This window comes from Boeremia exigua, assembly GCF_020726555.1.
Source record: "Boeremia exigua strain MPI-SDFR-AT-0100 chromosome Unknown C7974scaffold_6, whole genome shotgun sequence".
NCBI classification, from domain to species: Eukaryota; Fungi; Ascomycota; class Dothideomycetes; order Pleosporales; family Didymellaceae; genus Boeremia; species Boeremia exigua.
Window position 1 is genome coordinate 2,316,866 of NW_025763523.1, and position 23,177 is coordinate 2,340,042.

General features: G+C 52.8%; 8 protein-coding genes across 8 annotated transcripts; 2 read left to right on the forward strand and 6 right to left on the reverse strand.

The window, feature by feature from the left end:
- Positions 1-230: 230 nt before the first annotated feature.
- C7974DRAFT_376594 (ATP-dependent RNA helicase DED1) lies at positions 231-2,419 on the forward strand (the record flags this gene model as incomplete). Its single annotated transcript, XM_046140284.1, has 3 exons — positions 231-457; positions 509-1,858; positions 1,921-2,419. 3 exons carry the CDS (start codon positions 231-233, stop codon positions 2,417-2,419), a joined length of 2,076 nt encoding a protein of 691 aa, XP_045997573.1.
- Positions 2,420-3,367: 948 nt separating this feature from the next.
- On the forward strand, positions 3,368-6,478 carry C7974DRAFT_395270 (uncharacterized protein). The gene is made up of 4 exons (XM_046141970.1): positions 3,368-4,243; positions 4,289-4,900; positions 5,032-5,115; positions 5,164-6,478. The coding sequence occupies exons 1-4, from the start codon at positions 3,700-3,702 to the stop codon at positions 6,012-6,014; spliced, it is 2,091 nt and encodes a 696-aa protein (XP_045997574.1). The 5' UTR covers positions 3,368-3,699; the 3' UTR covers positions 6,015-6,478.
- C7974DRAFT_395274 (kinase-like domain-containing protein) lies at positions 6,479-9,636 on the reverse strand. The gene is made up of 6 exons (XM_046141971.1): positions 9,303-9,636; positions 8,428-9,109; positions 8,306-8,377; positions 7,089-8,250; positions 7,012-7,038; positions 6,479-6,959 (listed from the first exon to the last, which is right to left on the reverse strand). The coding sequence occupies exons 1-6, from the start codon at positions 9,319-9,321 to the stop codon at positions 6,753-6,755; spliced, it is 2,169 nt and encodes a 722-aa protein (XP_045997575.1). The 5' UTR covers positions 9,322-9,636; the 3' UTR covers positions 6,479-6,752.
- Positions 9,637-9,688: 52 nt separating this feature from the next.
- On the reverse strand, positions 9,689-11,344 carry C7974DRAFT_312067 (major facilitator superfamily domain-containing protein; the record flags this gene model as incomplete). The annotated part of the gene is made up of 3 exons (XM_046138339.1): positions 9,689-10,615; positions 10,675-10,823; positions 10,882-11,344. The coding sequence occupies 3 exons, from the start codon at positions 11,342-11,344 to the stop codon at positions 9,689-9,691; spliced, it is 1,539 nt and encodes a 512-aa protein (XP_045997576.1).
- A 2,524-nt stretch (positions 11,345-13,868) lies between these two features.
- C7974DRAFT_472508 (uncharacterized protein) lies at positions 13,869-15,400 on the reverse strand (the record flags this gene model as incomplete). The annotated part of the gene is made up of 3 exons (XM_046146542.1): positions 13,869-14,390; positions 14,452-14,492; positions 14,653-15,400. 3 exons carry the CDS (start codon positions 15,398-15,400, stop codon positions 13,869-13,871), a joined length of 1,311 nt encoding a protein of 436 aa, XP_045997577.1.
- A 2,354-nt stretch (positions 15,401-17,754) lies between these two features.
- Positions 17,755-18,106, reverse strand: C7974DRAFT_311801 (complex 1 protein-domain-containing protein; the record flags this gene model as incomplete). The annotated part of the gene is made up of 3 exons (XM_046138322.1): positions 17,755-17,878; positions 17,933-17,964; positions 18,026-18,106. 3 exons carry the CDS (start codon positions 18,104-18,106, stop codon positions 17,755-17,757), a joined length of 237 nt encoding a protein of 78 aa, XP_045997578.1.
- Positions 18,107-18,638: 532 nt separating this feature from the next.
- C7974DRAFT_193700 (uncharacterized protein) lies at positions 18,639-19,758 on the reverse strand. The gene is made up of 2 exons (XM_046136641.1): positions 19,257-19,758; positions 18,639-19,188 (listed from the first exon to the last, which is right to left on the reverse strand). Exons 1-2 carry the CDS (start codon positions 19,663-19,665, stop codon positions 18,845-18,847), a joined length of 753 nt encoding a protein of 250 aa, XP_045997579.1. The 5' UTR covers positions 19,666-19,758; the 3' UTR covers positions 18,639-18,844.
- Positions 19,759-21,551: 1,793 nt separating this feature from the next.
- C7974DRAFT_413570 (phospho-2-dehydro-3-deoxyheptonate aldolase) lies at positions 21,552-22,785 on the reverse strand (the record flags this gene model as incomplete). Its single annotated transcript, XM_046143740.1, has 3 exons — positions 21,552-21,703; positions 21,754-22,711; positions 22,780-22,785. 3 exons carry the CDS (start codon positions 22,783-22,785, stop codon positions 21,552-21,554), a joined length of 1,116 nt encoding a protein of 371 aa, XP_045997580.1.
- Between the last annotated feature and the right edge of the window lie 392 nt (positions 22,786-23,177).

The window sequence follows — 23,177 nt, forward strand, 5'->3', positions numbered from 1 at the left end:
CTTCACTCTCCTTTCATTCTCGTTTTTCAGGACTGAGGCGTTACCTCGTTCCTGCTCAGCGAGTTTCAGGCGCGTTTCTGCCTACGAGTCTACACGTTCGTCACCCAGACGTCCATCAATATTTGTCTGTCGCTCACCGCCGAGCCAGTCGAATAGCTCTTCTCGTAATTTGCGACATTCCAATTCGACATCGACTCCGATAAGCGATCGCCGTATCACAACACCTCATCATGGCTGAACAGCTTGACATGGGTCGTCTCAACCTTAATGAGTCCCAGCACGCTCCCCAGCAAAATGGCTTCGGCCACCAGGAGCGCTCTGCGTACATCCCACCCCACCTTCGTGGTCGAGGCGCCGCACCTCCTCCGGTGAACAACGGCCCTCCCATGAACGGCGGCGGTCCTGGCCTTGGCGGCAGCGCCTGGGGCCCGGCTCCTGGCGGCCCTCCCCAGGGCGGGTACGACTACACAACTTCTCTTGAGGAGAGTCATCTGCTAACACACAATAGTCGCGGCTACGGTGGTCCCCCACCCATGAACGGCGGCGGCGAAGGCGGTAACTGGGCCAGCGCTCCCAACTTCACTCCCCGACAAGGTAGAGATGTCCCCAACGGCGCAGGCTGGGGTGCCACACCACCCAGCAAGTTCGACCCAAATGCTTACGGCAAACCAGGTGGAGGCGGCGGCGGTGCTCCCCGTGGCGGTGGTGACGGACAGTGGAAGGATGGCAAGCACGTTCCTGGGCCTTCTAACCCCCGCATCGAGCGCGAGCTCTATGGTGTACCCAACGACCCCTCGAAGCAGCAGACTGGTATCAACTTCGAGAAGTATGACGACATCCCGGTCGAGGCCTCTGGCCAGGGCGTCCCCGAGGCCGTTACCCGGTTCACAAACCCCCCTCTCGACGACCACCTGCTCAGCAACATCGAGCTCTCCGGCTACAAGGTTCCTACCCCAGTCCAGAAGTACTCCATCCCCATCGTCATGGCTGGTCGTGACTTGATGGCTTGTGCCCAGACTGGTTCTGGTAAGACTGGTGGTTTCCTGTTCCCCATCCTGGCCCAGGCTTTCAAGAACGGTCCCAGCCCTACCCCGGCTCCCCAGAACGGTGGATACGGATACGGCCGTCAGCGCAAGGCCTACCCCACCTCCCTGATTCTTGCTCCCACCCGTGAGCTGGTCTCTCAGATTTTCGAGGAGGCTCGCAAGTTCGCCTACCGCTCGTGGGTTCGACCTTGCGTAGTCTACGGTGGTGCCGATATTGGCTCCCAGCTCCGCCAGATGGAGCGCGGCTGCGATCTTCTTGTTGCTACTCCCGGTCGTCTCGTTGATTTGATCGAGCGTGGCCGCATTTCTCTCCAGAACATCAAGTACCTTGTTCTCGACGAGGCTGATCGCATGCTGGACATGGGTTTCGAGCCTCAGATTCGCCGCATTGTTGAGGGCGAGGACATGCCCCAGGTTGCCGACCGCCAGACACTCATGTTTTCGGCCACCTTCCCCCGCGACATCCAGATGCTCGCCCGCGATTTCCTGAAGGAGTACATCTTCCTTTCGGTTGGTCGTGTCGGTTCTACTTCCGAGAACATCACACAGAAGATCGAGTACGTCGAGGACATCGACAAGCGCTCTGTTCTGCTCGACATCCTCCACACCCACGGTGCAGGTCTGTCCCTAATCTTCGTCGAGACCAAGCGCATGGCCGACTCGCTCTCCGACTTCTTGATCAACCAGGGTTTCCCTGCCACATCTATTCACGGTGACCGCACCCAGCGCGAGCGTGAGAAGGCTCTTGAGATGTTCCGCTCTGGACGCTGCCCCATCCTCGTCGCCACCGCTGTCGCTGCCCGTGGTCTTGAGTAAGTTCACATCCCTTCACACTCTCCCTCGTCTTCATGAGCGTCTGCTAAACCTCTGACAGCATTCCCAATGTGACTCACGTAGTCAACTACGACCTTCCTACCGACATTGACGACTACGTCCACCGTATCGGTCGTACTGGTCGTGCCGGAAACACTGGTATCGCCACAGCTTTCTTCAACCGTGGCAACCGTGGAGTCGTTCGCGACCTTCTTGAGCTGCTCAAGGAGGCCAACCAGGAGGTTCCTCAGTTCCTCGAGTCCATCGCTCGTGAGGGCTCCGGCTTCGGTGGTGGTGGCGGCCGTGGAGGCCGTGGAGGCGGTCGTGGCCGTGGCGGCGCTGCTACTCGTGACGTTCGTCGCATGGGTGGTGGCGGCGGCTTCGGCGGCAGCGCTGGAGGCTGGGGAGGTGCTCCTCAGGGTGGCGGCTTCGGTGGCGGCGGCTTTGGCGGCGCCCCCAGCTACGGCGGCCCTCCTCCTCCCATGAACGGCGGTGGTGGTGGTTATGGCGGTGGAGGCTACGGCAACCCATCCGGCCCTGGTGGCAACTCTTGGTGGTAAATCTGCCAAGCTTCACCGCACGACGATGCCGCTCTAGGACGGACTTGATACCCTGGACCGTTGTGCCGCTACCTCAGGCAACATTTATTTGCGATTTCCTTATTGTTTCGAGCATATCTGCGCGAGTCCTTTTCGGTTACTTCGGGACGACACGGATTCCGGAATCTCATACCCCAACCAGCATTTAGACAGCGAGTGTTTACTGCGGATCTGCCTATTTTCGAGCTTCGCTGCATAACGATACCCTTCGACGACAATGCGTCGAGCTCGAGCATAGATGGCAGAGCCATCCGCCTTCCACTGAAGGCATGCATTACGAACATTTTATGTCTTTGCTCTTCTTGCAAAGTATGCTGCTTGGGGAGCCATAGATCTCGTTTTCCGGATATTCCATGCCGGCGACTTGTTTTTTATTTCATACGGAAAAGCGATTCCTTTCCCTGGTCATACCCCATGGCGACACTTCTTCGTTGTCCCGTCGCACCGCTCCCGATGATGGAGAGCATCAAGCGGCATATTTGACGATGAAAAGTTTTGCTGGTTAGTCTCGCACATAGACGGCGTTCTCGAGGGTAGCCAGCCCTTTTCTAATGAGCCTTAACGAGCAGGCTTGAGCGAAGGAAATACCCCTAGATATGTGGTGACGGTCATGACTTGGGCAAGGGAATCATCTAAAAGCACAGTTTCGAGCAGATGAATAGCTAGATAGATAGACTACCATGGGCCGCGACGCGCTTGGCCTGTGAATGCATTGTTCAAATCACTTTTGGGACAATAGATGTATGTGACTGCCCTGATGTTGCTGACGTTTAGCTTGACGCCGACACGTGATGCTGTCACATGACTGTATGTGGCATGATGACAAGACTGCTTATGGCAGAACTGCTTCCAGGCTATGGATTCGTCGTCTGCTATAAACATGAATCTGAATGATATGCGCAATGTTTACCAAAGCGAGGACAGTGTTTGGATGGATTGCCAAAAAGCGTCGTGTGCTGCGCAGAGCGTATTCCAGCACGCACGTCATAGGCCGAAGCGTCCGGAGAGCGTTCGTGATGCTCCCGCAAATAGTTGGCTTATTCGAGGGATCTCTTAGCGCAAGAAGCTTTGGCTCGTATCTGCTTCCAAGGCTCCTCAACGTTTCCAACCCATGGCCCTGCGATTCGCATTGATCAAATCGGACACCTGCGATTGAGCGTCGCGAAGCTGCAACGTGCGACGCGACTTGTCCTTGCCTGATTCGAAACCTTGCACCACCACCGGCGACGGGGACCGCAGCCATGGAAGCGAGCGCGCCGCCCGAGCCTGATTCCAGGAACAGCTTGCGACACATCCTCGCCGCGGATCCCAGCATGGACGACTCAAAGCCGTCGCCGTCGCAGGCCAACACTCCCGTCCCTGATGATAGCGAAGCGGCCACCCAGTCGCAGGACGGCTCCAAGGCGACCGACCCGGACGCCATGCCACATTACACGGCGACGACGACGACGACGCGGCGCAACGCGAACGGCAGCGTGTCGTCCGTCTACAGCGGCAACAAGATCAAGCACCTGAAGAAGGACGATGGCATCCCGCTGTGGCGCAAGGATATCCAGTTCGACTTCCTGAAGCTCGTCTTCGAGGACGACACGCGCGCTTTCACAAAGCAGTCCGATAAGACGGGCGGTCACACTTTTGCCGACATATATCTCGACGCCATGGCGAAGAGCAGCAAGTGCAGCAAGATCCTCAAGGACAAGCTGCTGACGGAGCGCCCGGCCGCCATCAACATGGCCATGGTCTGCCTGCTGGTCAACGTCGGGCGCATGAATACGACGCTCAACTGTAAGACATCGCGCGCTGCTACTTGCATGAACTGACCTCCCCCAGTCTTCCCGGAGATGCGCGCGCAACTGCGAACCTACCACTCGATCCCCTCCTTGCAGGCCCACCAGGACCCGAACGCCTACAAGCAGCTGCAGGATGCGCCGCGCCTGAAGTCCATCCTCAAGGGTGCGACCGAGGACCAGGAGCAGCCGAGCACGATCGAAGAAATCATGGCAGCGCCAGTGCCGCGGACAAACCCTGTCAACCTGATCTTCGTCCTATCACAATATGCGCCCAAGATCTCAGAGCTGCACTTCTTCCCACCACGCGACTTTTTCGACCTCGTCATGCGGTCGAATCTGAGCAGCAGGAGCCGCGCGACCGCGTTTTTGTGGCTCATGTGGTGGTATCTCGAGAGCGATTTCTCCAAGAAGGCGGCAGAGGAGAATCCCTTCGGACCCGGACAGTTCGGTCCAGCCGACGACCCTGCAACGGCCGAATTTCCTATCAAGTGCCCAGCGTTTGACTTCTTGACCCCCGAGCAGGAGCTGGCAGAGAACGTAGATTCAAACGACGAGAAGAACTTCGGCGAGATCAAGCGCAAGGAGAGGATAGCAATACTAGCAAGCGACATGGCTCCCGTCGTGACAGGACCAAAGCGCACCAACAAGAAGGGTGAGTGGGATCTTGAGTTTGTTCGTGCTTTTCTTCTGAGGTTTGCTCGAGGATTTCAAACCTCCGCACGATTGCTTCTTCTTCATTCCGACTTCACTGTTCCAGAGAGGCCTGACTCTAACTCAATGTAGTATTCAACCAGAATCCAGTATTCTCGGTCGTTGCAGATGACGGCGCCTCAACGCCTGGTCGGGATAGGCAGTCCACTCCAAATGGTATGTTCTGATCCATCGGCCTCACGCTCTAGCCTATTAACTTTCCAGGATCCGTCAAAGGGCGCGGGAAGCTCAGTAAGTCGGCCGTTGAGCGAGACTATCCATCAGATACAGATCGCACACGATCAGTCTCGCCTCCACCCAAAGCAACGCCAAACATGCGAATCAACACATTACTCAACGACGATGCGCCCATGTCCACACCAGCCCCCAGCAAAAGCGCTAGCCGTGCCAACTGGTCGCGCACAAAGAACGGTACAGGGGGACCGCGCAGCTTCCGATCAAAACTCGACGCAAACGCCTCCCAAGACGGCCAGTCACCCTCAGGCAATGCCCCAACTTTCTCCGGACCGCACGGCTTCTACCTGCCCCTCAACGGCTCCGACCCAGCCCACAAACGCACACGGCCCCTCACCCAACACCAACTAGCAGTCGAACAGTATCGCCGGCGCCGCGTCGACGTGATCCTCGACCGCGGCCTGCGCGTCGCCCACAAAGCCGCCGCCAAGCGCCGCCGCAAAGCAAACCCCTTCCTGCGCGCCTGGATCCGCTGCAAAGGCATGGCCGACGGCTACGACACCGACGACGACCCGCTGGCCCCGCACACCGACGACCACGGCACCGCCACCCCACCTCCGATGCCCGCCGGCCTCGTGCCCCTCGATTTCGGCGGCGAGGTTAACGACCATGGCGAGGAGTCGCACCACCGCGCCAAGATGCTGCGGCGCGCCCTTCGCCGGCTGGACCACTGGGAGCATGGCCGGGCGGGCGCGAAACGCGCGCGCTACCGCGACGACGTGGATTCTGAGGACGAGGATGAGGATATGCTGGATGAAGAAGAGGAACGGCGCGAGGAGATCGAGTCGGAGGATGAGGATGAGGAGATGGAGCGATATTGAGCGCTGGGGCTGGGCGCGTAGGGAACGCTGCTTATTCTTGGGGCGCTTGGGCGTTTGGGGATGGTGCTGTTTGGGCTGGAAAAGCCTGTGCAGTGCTGTAAGGGTTGGTGATAGCGATGGCAATGGCGATGGCTGTTGGCAGGGGCGATTGATAGTGGCGATGCCGGTGATGGGCAGGTCTTTGGGGCAGGTCACGTGGACATGAAATGATACCTTGAGCGAGTAATAGAATGGGGGGATTGTCTTCTCTACTCCGGTCTGCGTGCTTCCTTGCTGTGTTGTTCAGGCGTGTGGAGAGCTTTGCACCTTCCCTTGCTGAGTTCTCGGCTGTTGGACGTGGAAGGCACTATTCTAGTATATTTGTTGACAAGATGTATCTCTCACGTTGCAGAATGAACGGCGGAATCAACGGCGGACTGAGTATGTAAGCGAAAAGACCACGCGATAGCAATGTAAGGGAAACACTAGAAAACGCTATAGAATGCTTTTTGGCCTACAATGTAGGTAGTGCTTAACCAAACTTTAGCCTTGGGTATTATGTTGGCTACAAGTGATGTATCAGGTAAACTTCACTCCACAGTACCCAACTTATGAAGCGACATGGGCGCTGTGTAGTCTTGACACAAATTTCCAACTATTGACCTTGACCAGTTTATACGATATGCTGTGTGTGCACGGCCAGATATTGCCCAAGTTGACCGTAGACGTGCACTTTTTGCAGTCGTCATGCCTATGGACTCAGCTCGCCCAACGCGCGGCAATCATGCTTTCCACATGTCTTTCATTTTCGATGTACCGCTGGTTTTCACCACCACTTTCAATATCTCTTGGGTCGTATCTGCACTTTTCGTTTGCATGACGGCATGCACCACAGGCCCCATGCGCGGGCCCGCTGCACTCATATCCGTGGATCTTACAGCGGACACACTTGGAGTGTTCAAAGCCCTGGTTGCGTCAGATAAAGTCCTGGGCGACGTACGTCTGAAATCTTATTTACCTTTCTAACAGCTCGGAGTCTGTTGGTCTAACATGCGGTATTAGCAAATGCATCCAAGGAAGGCTGGGGACACAAACCGCTTGAAGATGGTCCTTTTTGCGCTGTTCAGTTATGTTCTTCCAGCGCACTGGTCGTTGCTCCTTCTCGCTCTCTCCGAAGGCTGATCCAATGAGACCGTCAGTCCACACTCCGCCTGACCCTTCACTGTAAGAATACCCCACTAGCTCTCCTTCACTCGGATCGAAGGTTAAGACCAGAAATGGTGTACCATTAGCTTGATGTCCTGACATGGAGAAAGTAGTGAGGGTCAGCTGAGTGGTATAGCATCTCGGTAGGGCCTGTTTGGGCTGGAAGAGGTTGAAAGATCGAACAGTGGAGGCCGTTTGTTGGATACGTGCGAATTGCAGGCTTTTGAGTATTACTGCATAATCGATCTTGTCGTAGTGTACATCTCCGTGTACGTGTTTGGGGAGGTTTATCAAGCGTAGCATGGCTTGGACATCATTCTGCAGAACGATCGTGTCCTTTTCTGAGACTAATAAGCGACTAAGGTCTGCAGATATACCTTCAGATAGAAGGTAGTTCAAATCGTCACTGTGCGATCGAATGGCAAGATCCATGTCGAGGAGCAGATAAGCAAGGTGACCATCCAAACCAGCCAAGTCGAGCAAAGGCCACTGCGGCAGATCGTAAGCGAAGTATGGATCGCGCCCAGGTACACTCGACTGAGAACGAAAGTTCTCGTAATCCGCTACATCTGGTGCATACGGTGACTGTCGGACGCAACAGTCATCTACCCAACAATCCGATCCAGCAGGGTAGACGAAATCCATGTCTTTGAGCTTGTCAAAAACCTGAGCTGCTGTAGGACGCATACTTCTTTCCGCTTCCAGCAACATCTGGCAAACATAAGACATCAACAACAGCTCTCGACGCTGAATACCGTGCTGAGTTTTTGTCTGATTAGAGGCAATCTTATGACACCAAAGCTTCGTCGCCTCGTGATTATTGGCGAAGCTGTTTATGCATGAGCCATTGATTTGGTAAAACTTTTCCACGCGATTGAGGGTGTGGCCGCGCAGACGCGATACAATCTCGAAGAGAACACATCCTAGGCCCCAGATGTCGGTTAGGCGGCTACGCGGGTCTTGTTCGAATACCTCGGGCGCAGAGTAACGTAGTGCATTGTGAATTGGACGACCGTATGTGGTAGATGCCGCGCTATCAGTCGTGTCGCGACTACGCATTGTTATTCTTTCCTTGTTACAGAATGACTGCTGAGGATATAGCATACCAGAATCCGAAATCTGTTAGTAGAATATTTGACCCATGTACAAGAATGTTGTTTGGTTTCATGTCATCGTGCCTGCATCATGTTAAAATGTACAGAGCGTATTGTATCCGGGCCAGGCCTACCTTATCTTCTTCTCGTGCAGGTAAACGAGAGCAGAAGTAATGCAGCCAACGGAATGTCGGAGGATGGCCATTTGAGGAGCACTCATTGAGTCGCCGTTCAAAAATTCCGTCAGATCCATGTCAGCCACTGGATAGAGAAGCATTGATACTGACTCTGTGTCTGTGTAAGAAGCAACAAGCTTGATGCAGTGTCGATGCTGAGCACGTCGCATGCCCTCAAGCTCTCGTTTGAAATTCTGCATTCGTTCAAGATTGCTGTCGGATTTCTTCATCCGCTGCATGGTCTTTCGTGCGTATAATGCTCCAGTCTTGTACCGTACGCTCCAGACTATCGCCAGGCCTCCTTTGCCAAGTTCCTTGAGCTCTTCCAGTCTCAGAGATTCCGCATCGTCAAGCGATAGGTGTCTGCCAGGTAGTTGCAGCGGGTCTTCATCGTAGAGGAACTCGTCATCTAGACAGGCTTCTTGAAAAGTACTGAAGCGTTTGGCATTCTCTTTGCCCAGGACGACTTGTAATGTCTTCTTGGTGAACGGTATCCACAGATCCGTTATGCCTTGCTTCAAGAGTTTCGCAAAGAGGTTGACTTGACCGATCTTCCAGAGCAGATAGTACAGCTTTGGATTGTCGCTCCACTCGACTGGATGTTTAGCTTTGCGCAACAGTTTACCGATCTTTGCACAGTCTTGGAAAGTTAGATGCTCCCCTATATGATGCAAATGGTTCTCAAGTAGATCTGCAGCAGAGCCGCTTGGAATAGGGTCGTCGTCCGTAGAGTAGATGCTGTCCCTGTCGTCGTCCATTGGAACAAGCTCGAGCTAGCTGGAACGCAATGTCGAGAGTAGGCTGACGAGCTTTGGTGAAAACAAGATACATACATGTGAATCTGCCAAGCATGCAATGTCAGCGGGGTGTTGCATGAGTAATCCCAGCTCAGCCTGATCGAACGAAGTTCACCTCGAAACTTAAGAGCAGGGCACGAGATTGAAGCCAGAGGAAGATCAAAAGAATAGACGCACAATGACAGGAGAAACTATTGTGGCAGCCGCAGAATAGAGCTAAGGTTTGTCCGTGGCCACTTTTCAGGCCCCGAATATGAAGCTGTGGTTGGCCTGATGTGGAAGGAGGGGTCACGGACGTGTAACCTCAGCCTTGTATGAATGCATCACAACTCGATACAGTAAAGAACATTGGAAGTGTTTTCGTTTTGGATATTCATTAAATTCATAGCGAACAATCGCTTTGTGTAACTATCATCCGGCTCTTACAAGGTGTACCTGAAGCCCTCAAGACCCTCGATGATCTTGCCACCAGCATCAGCGCGCTTGTTGGCCCTCCAGAACTTCAAGTCCATAAGCAGAGCAACCACAACGATGAGACCAGCAGCAATCATGCAAGCAGTGATGCCGGGAACGTAATGAGGCGAATCCTGAGTTCGGAAAACAGTGCCTCCGATGATACCGCCAAAGCCACCAGCACCGACGAGAGTAGCAGAGCAAAGAGCACGCTTCCACTGGCCGCGGATGTTGTTCGCCTGCCATGTCAAAACGGCGGGAACATTGGAGTTGGCGGCGGCGGTGGCGAGGAAGACACCAGTGTAGCGGACGCCGACGTTGCTGGAGAAACCAATCATGGGGAGGCCGACGAGGGCCATGACACCGTTGGCGATCACCCAGACTGAGCGAACCCTGTACTTGTCGCCGAGCCACGCAAAGCACATCATGACAATTCCGGCAAAGACGTATGGAGGCGCGATCAGGCAGTTGGCTGCAGCGGTGCTGAAGCCCATACCATCCTTGAGGATGATAGGCAGGAAGTAGGCGATGGCATAGGTAATGGTCGTTGTGAGCATAAAGATGACAGCGAAGCCCCAGACCTTAAGATCGAGTGCGTTGCTGAGGTACTTCTTGAGGTTGAACTCCTCTGGAAGGGCGTCGTGGCGATCCTGCTCGATGCGAGCTACGATGAAGTCGACCTCGGCCTTGTTGAGAAACTTTTTTCCCATGCCGGGCTTGTGGGCAAGCTCGGGGAAATCGACGATAAAGTACCATCCAATGAAGCCGATGAGTACAGTGAGAACACCCTGGAGGATGAAGATCCAGCGCCAGCCAGACAGACCAGGTCCGAAAGAGACCGGAGTCAGGGGCTTAGCCTTTGTAGGACCACGGTGAACACCGAGCCAGGGGGCGGCCTAAAACTTGGTCAGTATTGTAGCCCTTGAATAGTTATATCAGATAACGAGAAACTCACCTGAACGCCATGGCCCTGGAGGAGGGAGAAGAGATAGCCGAGAATTCCTGAGAAGGCAGATGACAGCATGCCGATGAGGAAGAACATGGTGTTGCGCTTCTGTAATTCGTATCGCTTATACCAACATGAAAGTAGGTAAGCTGAGCCCGCTTTCGTCTGTCAGAATCTCCAGTGGGTAGTGGGGGGGGGGGGGGGGGGGGGTCTTACGAAAAAAACCAGCTTCGAAGATACCAAGCAGCAAACGAAGAGGGATGAGAGTGTGCCACTCCTTGACGAACCCGAAACCAATCATGACAGCTCCCCAGATGATGACGATCGACGGGAGGAAGACTCGTGGGCCAAGCTTGCGCAGAACAACAGTCGCAGGAGGCTGCAGGGCAACGTATGTGATGAAGAACAACAAAACGATAATGCTGTAACGCTCGCCAGTGAGCTTGAGATCGGCACCCATACCAGCAACCATAGCGACACCCAAGTTGGTCCTGTCCATCAGAGAGACACAGTACATGCAACCGAGGGTGGGAATCAGGCGGAAATCGACCTTTCGGATGATCTTCTTCTGCTCCTCGGGGGTGAAACTGTTGATAGCATCATTGTTGTGCTTCGCCGAGTCGGAGGATTCGACGCGCTCAATCTGGTTGGTACCAATCTTCTCTTCCATGAGAGACATGGTGGAGGTAGTCAAACTATTGAGAAGTCGAAGGCGAGAGAGGACAGAAGAGATGTCAAACACAAGCATGGACGAGGGTGACAAGCCTCATATACCCCAGAATCGTCTCGATTCACAATAGTCTACCCCAGACATCGCCCCTCTTACCCCGGAGTTTATAGCGATACGGGGTCATCTAATTCCAAAGCAGGTGTTTGCCCGATGCTATGGTATCGGGTTCCCCGTGCTTGGCAGTCGACGACTGAACTCGATGGGCCTGGGGTGAGGAACCAAGACCCACCAAGTGTGGTAGCAAAAGCATGTTGCGATCTGGACCCAGCAACGTGGCGGCGATGCCTCCGATCGTCACGAGGGCCACGTGCTTGGCGCAGATCCGGGGTAACGCTAGTCCCGATACGGATAGACTAAGCATCAACAACGTTAGAATCCGGGCAGTGCTAGGATTATTGGAGAGGTGCTAGGAGGATGCGACCCATGTCGTTGGTTGTCTGGGGAAGAGTCGTGGTTGAGGGCTACGCGCTAGCGAGGTCTGGACCACGCCCCCCGTGGGTGACCCCAAATCGAGAGCAGTTCACAGCGACTGATGCGGCTGCCAAGTTACAACTCTGGTCTTTAGCGACCATGAGCAGTGCCGTGATCGAATGCCGCTGATGCACTCGGAAGCTGTTATAGGCGCATTGCATCGGTCATGTAGCCGTGACCACCTCGAATCGATCGGTGTGATCTCAATTCGAAATGCTGCAGTGGACATACGTCCCAGAAAGCAGAAAAATGTGGACACTGTAATTTGAGAACTCAAGAGGTCACGCCAAAACACAATGACATTTTTTGACGTGGTAGGTGGTACAACGAGGAGAACACAAATGTCCCGCCAGCCACCGACAGGTACCATTGACGCCCAGTGCAAAGCCCGCCGATATACCCAAACTTCACACAAGCTGCATATTTCAACGACATCGATTCTGATTCAGAGACCCTTTCACTTCCATCCATGTCTTGCAATTACTTGGTCGTATAGATAGCGAGGTTGAACGTAGGTAACAATCATCGACACTTTGAGATCTGAACATCAACTCGCCGCCATGAGGTCGCAATCGCACTTTTGCCGAAATATGCCGTTTCACTTCGTGTGGCTTGACGGATGTTGCACCGTCAGCGCGTCTCGTCAGACGCAGTTTCCCGCAAGCTTTGCTCTTGGATCTTGGCGCGCTACCGACTGCATGACCTGGGGGTGGCGCTCGGCGACTATCGAATTGCTGCGCTTGCGATGGCAATCTTAACACGATGGAGTGGCATTACAATTATGTGAGGCCTAGAGTATGAGCGCAGTTGGAGTGAGGCATTGCGGTGGCGATTGAGAGAAATTCTTCGATCTCGTTCTGAAGACCTCGAAGCTCCTCACTCAATTCGAATATCGAGTCTTGGTGGTTACAATCGACCGATCCTGACGTTCGGTCATTACATACTTCTATGATCCATGACGCCGTGCATCCACAACGCCGCTCCCGCAGACTTATCTGGGTGCCGACAGCTATCATAACACTTCGACGAGAAGCCTGCCTCGGCAGGCGCTGTACGTGAGCTACCAAAGACAGCCACACGGTCCCCTCTCGAGCGGTAGTATTCCGCAGTGCTGTGGTGATTCCGCTGTGAAGGTTCATGTAAGTGCGCATCAAGGAGCAAATTGTGGGAGGAACAGCTGAGACGTGTATTGCATCATGATAAGATAACAGAAGATATGACAAATTCGTCTCCAGATTACCAGATCTCACAAAGTAGACTCAGGCTCTTCAACCAAACCACTTCGTTATCTTCCCCCAAGGTAGTAATGTGTAAAGTACCGTATCCAAGCACAATGCTTCGAAATGCCAGTGCCGTCATTTTACTAGAGCTCTTTTGACTAGTAGATCTCCCTATGCTGTGGAGTGTGGAAATACGTGATGCGTACTGCTTTGTTGTGGATGTCAGCATGAACAATAAAAATCAACGAACAATTTCAAAGGCAGCTGACGGGTTTGACACCAGTGCTATCCATGTTTGTGTTACAGGCTTGCCCGACTCACGTTTCAAGAAAAGCAGCGGATAAGCAATCTTCAAACTGACCAACTCCAACGCTCACCTTGTAGCCACAATCACAAGTTAAGCTAGATCTTAGGTAAGCATTTCCTATATTGTAGGCAAAACCATTCTACAAGAGCTTTTGCAATTGTTTCCTAACATTCATGTTGTTGCGTAGTAGACTTGGCTCACATCCTCGGTCCGCCATTGATTCTGCAACGTGGGAGCCCGATACACTGAACTTAGGCGATCTTCTAGCGTTCCGGGCTCTTAACCTGAAGAGCCACAGAGACTCGAGGGTCAGATGGATTAATGACGAAACTATCCACGCGCGTATCTAAAGGAAAAAACAAGCTTACTCTGAGTCCGTTGAAACATTTAAACTGAAAACCACAATGTTGAAGCAATAAAAATGAAAGTCCCTTGTCCGATCTTGGTGTTAGATCATTCGGACACAGTGAGTCACCTAATTCTTGAGAATAGGTCCATCCAATTTCGCTCCCGCCATCCACACCTGGTACTTCTTCGTACCCGAGTCATAAGAAACGATTATCTTGCCATGGTAATCGTTATCGTCCCTCGATGTATTCAGGGCATCCTCGGTGTTCCCGTATCTGACCAATTTCGTGGCTGTTCCAGGTAACAAATCGTCAACAAAGTCCTTCATGAACGGTCCTGTCTTCACGAACTTGTCCCCGTTACCTGTCTTACCGTCCCAAACGGCGACCATTGACTGCACATTACTGGCCGCGGTGAAAGAAGACCTGACATTGGTGAGAGCCTCGAAGCCTGTCGTAGGGAACACGTCGTCGACATCTGACTTCACCACAGCTTCGGGCTGGTATAAAACAGCCTTCTTTTTCTGTGCGGCGGTGAGCTTGAAAGAGGCGCGGCCTTTGCCTGTCATGGGGTTGGTGAAGGCATTCTCAAACTGTGGGGGCATATTGTCGAACGATTGATCACCGACTGTGTGCTGCCAATGGTGTGACTGTGGCAGAGAAAGGTCAGTGTCTAGGCGTCTGAATCTGCGAGATTTAGGAGGTACTTACCATGTAGACACCCAGGTCAGAGACCGCGACTACAGATGTACCTATTATGACTTAGTTGATGCTCAATCCGTGTTTTCTCGGTTGCGGACTTGGTGGGTGTCTCAGTTGGTGTTCTTCTGAATCTTCAACCCTCCAAAGTCTGAAGGGTTGCAGAACTGAAGATCGCCTGAACCAATCACTTTGTCCCATTTTGTGACTTACATCCCATTAGATTCTTCACGGTCACGAACTTAGTGCCTTGTCCTAACGAAGTCCACTTTACGAAAAAGGACGTGGGCTGGTAGCCGTCCTCTGGCAGATGCAGGACCTTAGGAGATGACGCCCACACATCCTTGGTCCATGCCATAAGACCAGCTTCGGTCTTGGATGCGGGCTCAGAAGTAGCAGTGCGCTTGTAAAAAGTAGTACTGCGGAGGGAGGAGATGTCTCTGGTGGTCTTCTTGCCACTCTTTTTGCCGCCTTTTGCATCTGTCGCTTTGCCACACTTCTTACAATTCTTAGGTCTGCAGCCCTTTGTGGGATGAAGGACTTCCCAGTTTTTGTTTTTGTTCTGACTTAGGCACTTGCCTGCCTTCTTCTGTTCAACCGTGCACGTCGTGTCCGCCTTTCCCTTGGGCTTGGTCTTTGGGGTTGGTTTCGGCTTCGGCTTCGGGTCTCCCTTAATGGTAGTAATCTTCTCCGTGGTCTTGATTTCGATGCTCGGGGAATCTGCTGTCTTCCTTCGGCGACTACCTCGACTCATTCCGGCCCTGGCCTCCAGAGCATCGTGCGTGTTGTCTGTGGTATACCCAAAACTTGCATCAATTGACGCAACGAGAGCAATGGGCGACGTGGTATCGGAGGGGGTGGAGGTTGTCGTGAGAGCATTCTCATCTCTTTGCTTGTCGATCACCAAAGGTGTCACGCCGAAGAACAGGAGCGACGCCAGGAATGCGTTGGCGAGCTTCATCTTGATGGTCAAGGTGTAAATTTTTGGTCGAACGTTTTGTTATATTCCGGAAAAGATTGACGTATTCTGACGAAGACGCCCACAGGGCTAATCGAATCGAATGAATGTGAGAGATCAATGTGGTAAAGAAGATTGATTTGCTGGTGGATAGCGAAAGCACTTGTTTTGGGTTCTACTTATACCTTCTTGTGCACCAGTGCGTGGTCATCACAGGTACTTGAGTATCAATTACAATAGTACCCTCCTTCGGACTCCGGAGATCATTCATCACTTCGGATCAACGCTCTGTGGCACTTGCTCTTCAAAAATTCCCACCTGAACATGTACAAAATCTCCAGATGCATCAAACCTCCAGCAATGCTATAAAACCTATCTCTTTCAAAGCAAACGCAAGATATTGTACTGTGTACTCTACCGTTCCGGGTGTATAGGCATGAGGCTTGGGGCCATTCTACTTCGGTATTCTCAGATACATTCTCGTGCCCTGTAGTCGATATCTGAATAAACACATTTCTAAAATTCCGTTACCTTGGTCTGGAAGAATCATCCCGATCATGTCCGTTGTTTTGAGGCAATGTATCAACTTAAATCGCCCAGTGGAGCAGTCCTGAGCGAAGCTACTCCACTGGGCCGCTCAGGTGTGAAACAGACGTGTTGACCGGTGGGGGGTATTGAGCGGCGTGGTACTGCCCAGAGCATCGAAACTCGGACGAATATGTAAGCGCTAGTCCGTATTTAGGTAGTGCATTCCCGCCTACTGCGCCGCCCAACCACCGCCAGAGTGCCATTGAATTGTTGTACAAGAACTGAACATATATGGAATTTCTTTAAAATAAAAGATCATTTCAATCACGATAACGTACCAACAAAGCAATCAAGTGCATTCTTCAGCTACCATGGCTCAGGCGATTAACTCGACTCAACTCAATCAACCCCTGCGGCTATCACCGCTCATCTCGGAACCCCTCTCCTCACACAGTGTCGAAACAATGCTGGCTGCCTGCCGCGCCGCCATCGCCAACGGCGACGACGTCAACGCCCTTGACCCAGAACCACACATGGGGTTCAACCACGGGCGCCCACTAGACGCCTGTCTACGACAGACCCGTATGCCCGGAGATAAATCCATCATCGAGAACCTACCAGTCATCGAACTCCTCTTGGAACATGGAGCAGACCCCCGGCTGTATTCGAGAACGGTTGGGCCGCAATGTATTCCTATGTTGCTTGCGATAAATTGCTCTACTCAGGAAGTGACAGAGGAGGGCAGAGAGTTTTTTAGACATCTTCTCAAGATCTTCGAGGAAGCTATTGAACGATTAGATGCAAAAAAGAAGGAAGAGGAAGAGGAAAAGGCCAAGCTCGAAACAGAGGAAGAAGCGAAGCTAAAGACAGAGGCAAAAGATGATGTGTAAAGTCATCTCAGATTTCTGCGACACCGCTCAGATCAGGGTTAGTTTCGTACGTTGTTGCTGCAAAGAACATCGACTCACTCCGTCTATTGTTCTGACGGTTAGTCCAAGCTCTCTACACTGGTGGGTGTTCTTGAGACATGCCGGCAACCTACAGGCTTGGAGGGTTGTCCAACTAGTAGCCAAACTTCAAAAGTGTACAAGTCTCGATGTACGCAGTAAGGAGCCTATGTTGTATCGAACGATCCCACTGTTCTCAGTGATTTTGGTGAATGTTGTTGTTTGATGCTGCAATACGTACTTTACAATATTGGTGCTACAGCGCTTACTACTTTATACCCTCTTATGAAGTGTTTTTAGCAATTTGACAACATTGAAACATGGAGATGGTAAAGGTTCATCATATAGATGCGTAGTAAGTTTGACTCGTCGAAGGGACGGAAGATGAGAGACATTGCTGATGATCCGGTTCCAAAGCTGCGTGTGTAGCTGTTGGCTTAGTAACGTGGTTGAGATGTTGTGGAACATGGTGGTTTGCAGTGCGCGATGGAATAATTGTGCGATTCTGGTGATCTTTGGAAGGTCGATGAACTGCATATAGTTTCGAACAGTAAGTTCCGAGAAGCATCGTGATGTTGCTCGGCAACACTCAACTGTGTTAATGTGGTCGTCAGGGTGGTGTGAGGGAAATACGATGCTCGGAGATGGTTCGGGATATTTCCAGCGTTGATGTCGCGACACCACGAGGCCGAAGATATGCGTTGTTGATTATGACATCCGTTCGATTTGATAGCAGGCTTGCTTCTTAGCTATCTCCCAGGACGAATTGTAGATGCTGTTGGGAAGGGGTCGCCCCGTAGAAATGACTAGAGTCACGTGACGTCTTGCAGGGACTCAATTCAGCCTGAAAGGACTTCGACGAGTTTGGCAGACCGGAGAATCTCAGTGAAGATCGCGAATCCCCGGATCCTGATAAGTTTCGAGCTGCCTGCGCCCCCTCCGCAGCAGATACTCAATCGTGCCGAAATCCTTCTTGCCCACCCCTAGATTCCTGTGAAACTCAGCTCTGCAGACTATTGTTAGCCACCGTCTCTGCAAATCTAGGTCGCATGTCTCATACCTCGCGAATTCGCGGAAATGCGATCGCGTTTCCTGTCATCGTTAGTACTTCGTCGCGCGACCAGCATCGCAAGGCTGAGATGAGATGTCATACCGCGGGCTTTTCCTTCACAGCGCGTAAGCACTGGCGATATAGCGACAGCACGTCGCGTTGCAGTCCTGAAAACCGCACCATGGTGACTCAATGGTGTCGAGAAATGTGCGAGCGATGAAAGTTCAATAGGTGATGTCAGCATTCGAGGTCGAGCTCGGAGTGGCTCCGCGCGAAGCCGACGCTTTGGCCACTGCTTGTCGACATTTGCGACGACGACAGATGATGCTGCTGCGGGTCACGAAAAGTGTCGTGGAATCGGGCGCGCTGTGCAGCTGCGAGCTGGATCTGTGTAACCGGTTCTCCCACCGGCAGGGTGCTGATATGCAGACCCCGCAATGCCAACACAGCCCGCAGCCACACGCTGAACGTATCGAAGCCGCTTATAAGCAGTACTGTTCCTGTTTGTAGGGCACTGGCATCTGGGGCTTGTTCTTTGTATTGTCATGAGAGTGTCTTAGAGAGAAGAGAGGCGCTGCCTCACGATGCCTACTCTTGGGTAATCAATACAGACATAATGCGAGTACACTGATAAATTAGAAAATACATAAGCCCGATTTGCCGTGTTCGCACGTTCGCAACTTAGTCGACGAGAAGGATCAAACCTGCCCAAATACCCGAAGTGGAAAAATTGATTGTCTCTGAAGCCAGCACGCAATAAAAGAAGAAGAGGAGGCCGAGGGATTGCTACTCGCCATTTTAGAACATGTCGACCTGCGACTGCTCTCAGGATCCCTTGGAGGATTCAGGGTCTTTCAGGAACGGTATTCCCACTGCCACACATTATCGCTTGTCTGCGCATCCTCAGATTGATGTTGGCTCTCATATTGGTCCCACGTCGAATAGGGGTGAGGTGGAGAAGGGCCCACGCCTTCCCCGTACGGTCCTTCCTCGTCCGTCACCGCAGAGCACAGTGAGGGAGTGTGGCTCTCCGGGAAAGCCGCCAAAGCTTCTGAGTATGAAGTATAGCCGTGAGGTGGCGCCGGAGGGCCATTGTCTTCGCTGTGGCCTGAGATCGTACTCAGGCACGTCTCGTGTGTTTGGGTCAGCGTGCTTCCTCGCGAACGATCGGATCGAGCTGCTCTTCGTCAGTCTATGTTGTTGTAGGTTGATGTGATCGAAGCAAGAGGCGGATGGAGGTGGACGGGTGCCCTGATGGAAGACGCCTGGAAGGAGATTTGCGCGTAAATCGTTTGATACCGAAAAAGATGAAGACATGAAACATTCTACTTACTGGATCCGTTACGATGCCGAGCCTTGTTGGAGCGTTGGCGTTGGAGCTCAGTGAAGCCAGCTTTCGAGATGTAGGCGTGGTCACGTAGTGGATCGCGCGCGAGTGCTGATGATGAAGTATGCCAGAGTCTTCCAGCGTGGCTGTGCGGCAGTTCATAGGTGCTAGGCGCAGTGGCGTCAGACTGCGCCGTGGTAGCCTCATCCTCACTGACATCGACGACGTTCGGATAGATTGGGAAGGACCCCTTTCTGGACCCCGGAGGGAAGTGGGCGCCTACATATTCGAGATAGGTGGCATCGGGTACGTTAGACGGGGTCGGCGTCACTTCACCGTTTCTGATATGGGCTTCTTCTTCGCGCCTAGGAATCCGGTGAGGCTCAGCCTCAACGAAAAGAGTGGACATTGTCATAGCCGCAAGGCTGATATTGTGGGCGCTCAAAGCGGCGGTGAGTGAGACGGGAGGCGGGCGTGTGATGCGGCCCAGAACAGTCAGCCACTAGGATGGCTCGACAGAACAAGATCTGTCACGACGTGAAGACAGACTCAAGTTGAAGAGTGAGGATGTTGAGAAATTTGGAGAAAGACTTGGTGCTATTATGATGGACTTAAATACGCAGTGGGATGGTGAAGCGACTTATACCAACCTACTCAGCGACACTCACAAAGTAGGATACATGAGCGAACTACACACCGATTACTTAGGGGTATGTGCGCGATCTCAGTATGTTTCAGAGACACTGGTTCCCTCGGTCGTTTGCCATATGAGAAGATCGATTGGCTCAAGATGTAATGACTACCGGGAAATAGTCCGAATGTGTCAAGGAATTGGAGCCGACAGGAAAGGGCTAGCCCTACCGTTTACCATACAAGTGGGAGCTGGACGGGCCGCCGGTAGAGCCGCACTGGAGACAACGCAGCCGAGGCGTTACCAGGAGCGCCTGTTGCGCCGTGTCCGATGCGTCGGCGCTTGAGCCCTGTCTCCGAGAACCTCGAGCAGATTGGGGAGGATTGGCTTTGACCACCGTTCCTGGTCATTCCGTGGTCAGAGTTTGGACATCGACTGCATTAGGGCTTATATGCAAGTGGCATCACTTTTAGCTGTACTACTCTACTTTTTTAGGGACAGCCGCGTACTGAGGTTTTGAATATCGCGGACAAACAGGACCGATGGGTCAGGTGCGTCGGCGCCTGTTTGCGAGCAGGTGACATGCTCAGATTTGGGGAGCAGACGCGGTCGTATCCGATAGGGAATACGCCCCAGCTCTACATTCAAGATGAAATGCCAGGCCTAAATTTAGTCGTTGTAAACACTGCCGTGTGTCTATTGGAACCATTTCACGGTTCCGGCGTAGTTTATGATGGTGATGGAGACGAAAACCGACAAACAGACGGCGACACCTCTCCGAGAAGATCGGACCGGGGCACTGCAAACAGCAAGCGTGCATGATCTTTTAGGTGAACAAAACGATCAATTGGAGAGCTTGAGGGAGAACGCATCGAATGCAGGGTCCGTTCACCGGTTGCACGTGACTTCAAGCCACTCTTGCGCTGCCCAAGCCACAGTCCTGAAGGACTTGGATGCCTGCGATTGCAAAGACACCAAGTAAACGATCCCACAGTGCCGCCTGCGTCGATCCCCTCGCCTGACATCTTTTCAGGTACATGCCAGCATGCAGCAACATCGGCTGCACGAGCGGACAGACAGAGAGTACAAACGCTAGCAGGCAAAGACGCAGGCGAAATTAGAACGTTCGGCTGGCGCAGGTAGCCGCTTGGTGGTACCGGACCTTGGCATTTTCCAGATACAGAGTCGTCCGAACAATCGAGGATGCAAGGCGGCGTTCGCGAAACTTTTGCTACAATACGTCAGTCATGATTGTTCTTCCCGTTGATGAGGGATGTGGGCACGGTAGAGAATGCGGAGCGTCTTCTTGGATAAGAGGAATGTGTGGAAAAGCGGGGTATCTGCAGATTGTAAACTCGGGGTTGCCGACTGTGCATGAAGGCTTGACAACAGAAGCCAGCCATGATGCTGGGTCAGCAAGGCTGGCGTAGCGTGAATCTCGAAATTCCATGCATTGTGATGCCATATGCCTGTTCGAGGCTGATGAGCCGTTGTGTTGCACTGTTGCAGTCACATTATGCATTCTCTACTCGTTCGGTTCGAATGGGATGAGGAAAACTTTTGATTTCATGCATGTTCGCAAGTATGGTATCTGATCGTCAATCCGAAAACGCCGTGCCGTGTCAATGCTACGTCTCGCACGTTGGTGATCGGGGAAAGTAGAAGAGGCTCTATGCGCCGTTGCGGAGAGATCTCCTCTTTGCGACGGCAGTGGCCAATTCTTCGAGCACGGTCTCAGTATCTTCCCAGTTGATGCAAGCATCTGTGATCGAGACGCCGTACTTCAGGCCATCCTTGCCCTCCTTGGGTACCTTCTGGTTGCCTACAGTCTTCGTTAGCATGCAGTACTGTTGTGGTGCGGGGACATCCTACCCTCGTTGATGTTGCTCTCAATCATGACACCCATGATGCCAGTCTCACCAGCAGCGATCTGCTCAGCCAGCACATGTGCAACCTTGGGCTGGTTGTTGTGGTTCTTCTCGGAATTGCCGTGGCTGCAGTCGATCATCAAGCGGGCGTTAAGACCCTTCTTCTCAAGAGCCTCGCGCGCCTCCTTGATGCTGACCTCATCGAAATTTGTGCCCTTCTTTCCACCACGCAGAATGACGAAGCAGTCATCGTTGCCAACAGTGCCAACGATGGCGACAACGCCAGGCTTGGTGACAGAGAGGAAGTGGTGAGGGTGCTTGACGGAGCCAATGGCGTCTACAGCAACATCAAGGGTACCATCTGTACCGTTCTTGAAGCCGACAGGGAAAGACAACCCAGAGGCGAGCTCACGGTGGAGCTGAGACTCAGTTGTCCTTGCGCCAATTGCACCAACACTAAGCAAGTCGGCCAAGAACTGGGGAGAGATGGTATCCAACATCTCGCTAGCGAGGGGCATGCCCTTCTCTGTCAAGTCAACAAAGAGCTGTCTCGATACACGCAGGCCCTTGTTGATCTTGAAGGTATTGTCGATATCCGGGTCATTGATCAGACCCTTCCATCCAACTGTTGTGCGGGGCTTCTCGAGGTAGGAGCGCATGACGATGAGGAGGTCATCCTTGTATTTCTCCTTCATCTGGACGAGACGGTCGCAGTACTCGAGGGCGGCTTTGGGGTCGTGGATCGAGCAGGGACCAATGACGACGAGAAGCCGGCCATTCTTGTCACGGCCTTGAACGACTTCGACTGTCTCATTGCGGCCCGTCAAGACGGTTTCTCTCGACTTTGCGCTTTGAGGAATCTCGCTCTGGAGCAGATCTGGAGGTGTGAGGGGGTTGTAGCCGCGAATGCGCCAGTCCTCCGAGTTGGCGGCATCGCCAACTGACTTGTTCTCAATGTAGAACTAGGTAGCTCGTTAGAAAGAGCAACTGGTGGGGTAGTGGGGTGATCCTAGCAGGTGTGGAGACTCACAGACATGGCAGCTCTATTTCTATTCTGCGGAAGAAGTCTTGAGGGTGTGATCAAGAGACAATTGCTGGAGGATAAACTTTTATCTGCCTCTCAGCCCATTTACGTAGTTGTGGGGCAATTAAGAGTCAAGCATGTGTGAATAATGACTGTCCGGAGTCGGCCCTCCTGTGATTGGACAACCCCGGCGATGCGCCGAACGCTTGTGTCTGGAATTCGGACCTCAATAAGGCGACAATACTTGGGTCGGGCCTAGACTGCCCTTTCACGTTTCGTTAATGGCATGCGCCCAAGTCGTATATTCCCAAGATCACCAATTCTCTTTGATGGCGGTGCTCACACGATGGCCATTCGTTGTGAAGGAGGCAACACCAGCAATTGCTACCCAAGGAGTCAAAGAC

What these genes read in the sequence shown, in the direction of transcription:
- C7974DRAFT_395274 (XM_046141971.1), bottom strand. An exon ending in CTGCACGAGAAGAAGATAAG is followed by an intron (nt 8,378 to 8,427) that starts GTAGGCCTGGCC and finishes AACATGATGCAG; the next exon opens with GCACGATGACATGAAACCAA. An exon ending in GACTCCGAGCTGTTAGAAAG is followed by an intron (nt 6,960 to 7,011) that starts GTAAATAAGATT and finishes TGACGCAACCAG; the next exon opens with GGCTTTGAACACTCCAAGTG.
- C7974DRAFT_395270 (XM_046141970.1), top strand. Translation starts at nt 3,700, where the DNA reads ATGGAAGCGAGCGCGCCGCCCGAGCCTGATTCCAGGAACAGCTTGCGA. An exon ending in CATGAATACGACGCTCAACT is followed by an intron (nt 4,244 to 4,288) that starts GTAAGACATCGC and finishes GACCTCCCCCAG; the next exon opens with TCTTCCCGGAGATGCGCGCG. An exon ending in AAAGCGCACCAACAAGAAGG is followed by an intron (nt 4,901 to 5,031) that starts GTGAGTGGGATC and finishes AACTCAATGTAG; the next exon opens with TATTCAACCAGAATCCAGTA.
- C7974DRAFT_193700 (XM_046136641.1), bottom strand. Translation starts at nt 19,665, where the DNA reads ATGACAATGTCCACTCTTTTCGTTGAGGCTGAGCCTCACCGGATTCCT. An exon ending in TCGGCATCGTAACGGATCCA is followed by an intron (nt 19,189 to 19,256) that starts GTAAGTAGAATG and finishes ATCTCCTTCCAG; the next exon opens with GCGTCTTCCATCAGGGCACC.